The 8,089-nt window shown below is 39.3% G+C and overlaps 1 protein-coding gene across 1 annotated transcript; it reads left to right on the top strand.

Moving 5' to 3' along the window:
• Window positions 1-1,329: 1,329 nt before the first annotated feature.
• Window positions 1,330-1,698, top strand: LOC138908523 (uncharacterized). The gene has a single exon (XM_070199195.1). It carries the CDS (start codon window positions 1,330-1,332, stop codon window positions 1,696-1,698), a length of 369 nt encoding a protein of 122 aa, XP_070055296.1.
• The last annotated feature ends 6,391 nt before the right edge of the window (window positions 1,699-8,089 follow it).

Here is an 8,089-nt window from a genome sequence, read left to right as displayed (position 1 = left end):
GGTTTTATTGATCAAAGAGTTGATAGCAAAGATCGGTCTCGGTGTGGATACACATAGAGTTTTCGCGCTATCGAAGAAATTTTGAAACGAGACTCTCTTTACCAGGTACGTCTTAGATTCGATCTTTGACAGGTAAATAAATTTTAAATACGAAAAGTCCTGCCTAGGATTGTGATTGTCTTCCGATGCGTGTTATGAATACCTATATGTAATCCTACAGTGGTATCAGAGCCATGGTTTCTCGTGTCTAAAATTTATTTATGAAATATTTTAAAATTTTATTTGAAGAGTTCAAACCATTATCCTTATGTCTTGTGCAATAGTCAAATTGTTTGAATGCATATGGATTGATATTATTTTATTATGAATAAATTATGTATTCATATAGGTTAAACTACTGAGATAGTTCGTAACTTGAATTTGAAATTTCGTACAAGATACGACAGTAATCTATAATAGGTTATTAGATTATACAATTATTTTAATTGTTATTAGTTTATGAGATATAAATTAATAATAATGTTCTTGCATGAATTATTTTATGTGATATATAAGATAAACATGTTAGAAGTATGTTGATTTTCGTTTTATGTCACGTACTTGTTCGTTATATGATTTTGAATTATTTACATGTGATGTAAATTAATTTAGGACAAAGCATGTAGACAACTTGAACAAAATTCATGTTCTATAAAAGATTAGATCATCATGTTATTAAAAGTTATTTTAGTAACAATTCACTCTTACTAAAATTTGAGTTCTTACTAATAAAATATAAGATATTTTATTATAAAGATATCCATCAAAATAAATAATTTTATTTATTTATTGTTTATAAGGAACGGCCTGACAACCAGGAGACTTATAGTTCGAGAATATGTTTAAATTATTTATTGCATTAGATTCATGGATTGAAAGAATTATTTAATTTTACACTAGACGCCTGGACTACCCGGGGAGTATAAAATTTAATAAGTTCTTTGTTATCATGATGGTTGAACTCAACTAGGCCAATAGGATCAACCTAACTACCAGAGGACTATTTGGCATAGAGCTATTTAAGAAAATTGTATAGGGATAAAATTGGTAAAAGTACCTACCTTTAAAATATATGTGAGAAACGACTTGACTTTCAAGAGGCTTATACATATTGTTGAAGGATTCCTTTACTCTACTAATAGAAATAAAGATTTCTTAAACTATAATAAGGGTAAATAGTTTAAAATAATTAGTGAAAATATCATTTAGATAAAAGTCCATGTCTTTATGATATGTGTAAATATGTTCTTATAATATTATCTTTTTTTTTCTAATTTTAGATTTCTCAAAATGTCTGTTATATTACTGCGTGGAATACTTGAGACCAACAAGTTGGTAAGACCAAACTTTGATGATTGGTACAAAAATTTGAGAATTGTTCTCATGCATGAAAAGCTTATTGATATGATTGAAAAGCCTGCCAAAGAAGTCCCGGATGAGGCTGATGATGATGCCATCAAGATTTATCAGAAATACTTGGAAGAATGTCTTACTACCAAATGCATCATTCTCGCTTCTATGAATTCTAAGCTTCAGAGGAAACATCATGAAATGGATCCAACTGCAATCGTTGAACATCTTAAAAAGATGTTTGGTATACAAAGCAGGACAACTAGATACCAACTATCTGTCACGACCCAACTGGAGGGTCATGACTAGCACCCGGGCCATACTTGCCGAGCACCAACGTACATTTTATCTAACCTTCCTTATTATCTTTAAGGGCCGACAAGATCAATATAAATAGTAGACATGGATCATGAACATCCAACAATGAAAGATAATGTCATGAACATACATAACATAGGACGACAAGACTGTCAAGAAACTATACATAAGGTACGAGCTATTATGATGCCATGAAAGACTATACAACAAAAATCAGCCGAAAAGGCATTCTAAACCATACATCGACACCTGTCTATGAGCCTCTAAAGGAACATAAGTTCTACAACATTGCCGGAACAGGGCCCCGACATACCCATAATGTCTATAACAAAAATGCATACCAAGACCACGGCAAGTCCGAAGAAGGGATCTCGCCAATAACCGCTGAACTGGACAGCCTACTGTGGTGGGGGAGATACGTCTACCTGTCTATCAGGAGCTGCAGCACGACATGCAGCATCCACAAATAAAAAGGACGTCAGTACGAATAAAGTACTAAGTATGTGAGGCAAGAAAGCATAAGTAAGAACAGTAATGTAAACAGGGATAGAGAATATACAACCTGTGACATCTGGGTACCTCTGAGGGCTACTGACATGAAATACATGATACATACATATATATATACATAAACTTTTAAAACATATGCCTTTGTGGGCATCACCATCATCATATCGTACCCGGCCATAATAGGCTCGGTAAAACGTACCCGGCCATCATAGGGCTCGGTAGAATCGTACCCGGCCACGTGGAGCTCGGTAAAACCCAACTGATCAGTGGTTGCACAATAGGTGCCGTACCCGGCCGACTATAGCGCGGCTCGGTAGAGTAAAATAGATACATATATATGATGCATGCTGGACTCATTGGAATCACATTTTGAACCTTTCGGAGTGACATAAGGTTGGTATCCTTCGTACACGTTATTAGGATTAACTCTTCATCAAGAATCTTATAAGAATCAGGAACTACCAACAACATTGATAATATAAGAATAAGAGAAGTAACATCAATATCAATCGTTTCATAAGAAGGGCAGCAATGTAAGTACTGCTAGCTTCTAAGAGTAGAGTATCTTTGGGAGCTCGTTCATTACATTATGTACAATCGGAGTCGTGCAAAAGAATGAAGGGGATAGCCTCACATACCTTGTATATACTGCCCAACCTCAAGCTATGCAAATGTCACGACTCCTTAGTCTACAATAAGACAAATGACACTATTATTATCGTTTAAGCGTCGTAACTATTATGTATCGACCACAACCTATTTTACGATGAAACGGACAGCACCTCCCCTATTTATATGACTTCCCACAAGTCAATACAATCACCAAACAGCCCAAACAACATCATTAATAATCATATTGAGCCTCCAAAACAGTCCACCAACCAACAACATTACTACCAAGCCTTTCGATATATATTTCACAAGTTCTAGCTTCAACGACTTAGCTGCAACTTGGATAATCTTAAATATATATAGAGTAAGAGGTTCCTTACCTTTAAACAGAAAGAACAACTCCAATTTGACCTTAATTTTCCACGAAATATCCCTTCAATTCTGCCACAAGAACAAGGAAGCGAAACTAGCAATTAATTCGGATTTTTCGGCACTAGAATTACTTTAGAAGACTTGAAATCACCTAGGGTTGATATTAAAAACTTGAAGGTGTATTTACAGGACATAAAACACTTAAAATAACCTCCCACACGAGCTGGAACAACACAAAAATCAGCAACAACAAGAAGAACAAGAAACTTACTAGCGCCACGGGATTCCCGACATTTGATTTGTGTTGTTTGCCCTTTGTTTGGGTCTTGGATCATGAGAGAACCTTGAGAGACTGTTTTTAGGGTTATAAGGTCTGAATATACTAAAAAATAATGACTTAAAACGGGGTTGAGGTATCTTATATATGTCCATATGTCTTAAACCGCCTTTGTGGGCCCCATAGAGAGCAGCTTGGCGCACTCTCGCAAAAACGCGAATATCTCTCTATTTCGAGATCGTATCGACGAACGGTTTAATGAGTTGGAAACTAAACTCATAGATCTTCAATTTTATAGGTAGATCACCCCATAATTCCAAGCACATTGAGAGAAAAATGCAGTAACATTTGACCTAAAGTTTAAGTAAAATTATAAACCTAGGTTGCGACAAATTTTATCGACTTTTGTTTCATAACTCGCTTGACTTCAAGACTTATGATGCAGATATTATATGATTCAAATACATTAAAACAAGACCTCTTGGGACAATTAATCACCTCTAGTGTTACCCGAAAATACGGGTTACAACATCCTTGATTCGTTTAACTTCAAATACTTGTTAACCACTCTTATACAGCCTTGTATCGTTTAAGACCAATAGGATTAACTTCTTATCATCTCAAAGATAATCTCTTCTTGGATTTACGTCGACTAACTTACAGCGTGATCTATGGTACGCGAATTTGGGTTGTAACACCCTCTCCCCCTTAGGAACATTCGTCCTCGAATGTAAGGGTTTATGGGGTGTCTAACTCATTGTGGATTCCGATGGAGATTTCCGGATGAGTTTCCCCTATAAAATGGACACTAGCCAAACTTGCAAGCAGTTAAACCTAACCTATGGCCTTACAAGACTATACAAAGCATTATGGATATGTACATTATCTGCATATTACCATTTTGTATTAAAAAAAGAGTATTCACAAGCTATTGCTTACCTCATAGAGCCGTTTCACCTTATAATGCGTCCTTCTTTCCCCCGGCATCCTCGTTATCTTCACTCTGGAATAGGTAAGGGTATTTAGACTTCATCTCCTCTTCTGCTTTCCATGTCATTTCTTCTATATTCTTGTTCCTCCATAATACTTTCACGGAAGCTACATCCTTTGTTCTCAGCTTGCGGACTTGTCGATCTAATATAGCCACTGGCACTTCATCATATGATAGATCCTTTGTAACTTGTACATCTTTGATAGGGATGACCCGAGAAGGGTCTCCAATACATTTCCTCAACATAGATACATGGAATACCGGGTGGACAAATTCCAATTCAGATGGCAATTCTAACTCGTAAGCAACCTGTCCAATTCGTCGAAGAATTTTGTACGGCCCAATATACCGCGGACTCAACTTACCCTTCTTCCCAAAACGCATAACACCCTTCATCGGCGAGATCTTTAGGAAAATCCAATTACCAACCTCAAATTCCAGATCACGACGTCGGACGTCGGAATAAGACTTTTGCCTGCTTTGTGCCGTCCTCAGTCGCTCTTGTATCACTTTCACCTTCTCAATGGCTTGGTGAATCAAATCTGGCCCATATAATTCTGTCTCACCGACTTCGAACCATCCAACTGGTGATCTACATCTCCTCCCGTACAGTGCCTCATACGGGGCCATTTTAATACTGGAATGATAGCTATTATTGTAGGCAAATTCTATAAGTGCCAGATGGTCATCCCAATTCCCCTTGAAATCTAGAACACATGCTCGTAGCATATCTTCAAGCATCTGGATGGTACGTTCAGCCTGTCCGTCAGTCTGCGGATGGAATGCAGTGCTGAGATTTACTTGTGTGCCTAAACCCTTCTGAAAAGACCTCCAAAAGTTAGCCGTAAATTGAGCTCCTCGGTCTGATATAATAGATACCGGCACACCATGAAGCCTAACAATCTCCTTGATATACAACTTCGCATAATCTTCAGCCGTGTAAGTTGTCTTAACTGGCAGAAAATGGGCAGATTTTGTAAGTCGATCAACTATCACCCAGATGGAGTCAAACTTATGATAAGAGCGAGGTAATCCAATAATGAAGTCCATATTAATCACCTCCCATTTCCAGGTCGGAATCTCTATATTCTGAATCAATCCACTAGGTTTCTGATGCTCGATCTTTACTTGTTGACAATTAGGACACTGGGCTACAAATTCTGCAATAGACTTCTTCATGTTATCCCACCAATACTGCTCCTTAACGTCATGATACATCTTTGTCGAGCCAGGATGGATAGAATATCGGGACTGGTGAATCTCAATCATAATCTTCTCTCGCAACCCTGCCACACTAGGTACACATAATCGGCCCTGGTATCTCAGTGTCCCATCTCCTCCGATCTTGAAAGCTGTAATCTTACACTGCTGAATTCCCTCTCTCAATCTTACTAAGGTAGGATCTTCATATTGCCGTGCTTTTACCTCGGCTACCAAAGATGATTCTGCTGTATTCTGTACAGTAACACCTCCGTCATCAGAGTCCAACAATCTGATTCTCATATTGGCCAGCTGGTGAAGCTCTTTGGTCAACCCTTGTCTACCTGCCTCAATATGTATTAAGCTTCCCATTGACTTACGGCTGAGAGCGTCTGCCACAACATTAGCTTTACCGGGATGGTACAATATCTCGACATCGTAGTCTTTCAGTAATTCAAGCCACCTACGCTGCCTCAAATTCAACTCCTTCTGCTTGAAGATGTATTGTAAACTCTTGTGATCTGTGTAGATGTCAACATGGACGCCGTATAAGTAGTGCCACCATATCTTCAAAGCATATATTACTGCAGCCAATTCCAAATCATGAGTCGGGTAATTCTTTTCATGCTTCTTCAATTGTCTTGATGCATAAGCAATCACCTTCCCACGTTGCATCAATACGCACCCCAAACCTATACCTGAGGCATCACAATATACCACATAACCTTCTGTTCCTTCTGGGAGAGTGAGCACTGGCGCGGATGTCAATCGATTCTTTAGCTCCTGAAAACTATATTCACAAGCATCAGACCACTGGAACTTGGTAGCTTTCTGTGTTAACTTATTCAATGGTGCTGATATAGAGGAAAACCCTTCTACAAACCGCCTATAATATCCTGCTAGCCCCAGGAAGCTGCGGACTTCTGACGGTGTTGTAGGTCTCGGCCAATTCTTCACTGCATCGATCTTCTGAGTGTCGACACTAATACCCTCATCAGATATCACATGGCCAAGGAATGCTACTGAGTTCAGCCAGAATTCACATTTAGAGAGCTTAGCATATAACTTATGATCCTGAAGGGTCTGTAATACTATCCGCAAGTGGCCCGCATGTTCCGCCTCCGAACGAGAATACACCAGAATGTCATCAATGAATACGATCACGAACACATCAAGATAGGGCCTGAATACACTATTCATGAGATCCATAAAAGCTGCTGGGGCATTTGTTAGCCCGAACGACATCACCAAGAACTCAAAATGCCCATATCTTGTCCGGAAGGCCGTCTTTGGAATATCCTTCTCCTTAACCCTCACCTGATGATACCCTGAACGCAAGTCAATCTTGGAGAAATACTTGGCACCCTGGAGTTGGTCAAACAGGTCATCAATTCTTGGAAGTGGATACTTGTTCTTTATTGTAAACTTATTCAACTGTCGATAATCGATACACATCCTTAACGACCCATCTTTCTTCCGCACGAACAAGACTGGCGCACCCCAAGGTGAAGTGCTAGGCCTAATGAAACCCTTATCCAGCAAGTCCTTCAACTGTGCCTTCAACTCTCGCAACTCTGCCGGGGCCATCCTGTATGGAGGGATAGAGATCGGTTGAGTGTCAGGCAATGCATCAATGCTAAACTCAATCTCCCTTTCAGGAGGAAGGCCTGGGAGTTCATCTGGGAAAACATCTGGAAATTCATTGACCACGGGGATTAATTGTAGAGTAGGCGGCTTCGCCTCCGCATCCCTAACGCGAACAAGATGATAAATGTAACCTTTTGAGATCATCTTCCTTGCCTTAAGATAGGAAATAAACCTACCTTTCGGCGTAGCAATGTTCCCCTTCCATTCAATGGCGGGTTCACAAGGAAACTGAAACCTAACCATCTTCGTACGACAGTCAACATTTGCATAGCATGAGGCCAACCAGTCCATTCCCATTATCACATCGAAATCAACCATTTCTAACTCAAATAAATTTGCCGAGGTTTGACGACTACAAATCATCACAGTGCAACCTTTATATACCCTTCTAGCAATCACAGAATCTCCTATCGGAGTGGATACCGCAAGTGGTTTACTTATCAATTCAGGTTCAATGCCAAACTTATTAACCACAAAGGGTGTAACATATGATAAGGTAGATCCTGGATCAATTAGCGCATATACATCATAAGAAAACACAGACAATATACCTGTAACAACATCCGGAGATGACTCGAGATCTTGTCGACCTATTAGAGCATAGGTTCGATTTTGAGCACCACTCGAACTCGGCACTGAACCTCTACCTCTACCACGACCTGTCGACTGTTGAAAACCTTGTGCTGGAGGTCGAACTGATGAGGAAGAACCAGACACAGATCCAGTCAGTTGAGCCATACCACCACCTCCTCTGTTAGGACAATCCCGCATCA

The sequence above is a fragment of the Nicotiana tomentosiformis genome, chromosome 3 (assembly GCF_000390325.3).
Source record: "Nicotiana tomentosiformis chromosome 3, ASM39032v3, whole genome shotgun sequence".
Lineage (NCBI taxonomy): Eukaryota > Viridiplantae > Streptophyta > Magnoliopsida > Solanales > Solanaceae > Nicotiana > Nicotiana tomentosiformis.
Note: the sequence above shows the minus strand (reverse complement) of the source record. Positions and strands in the feature narration are given on the sequence as shown.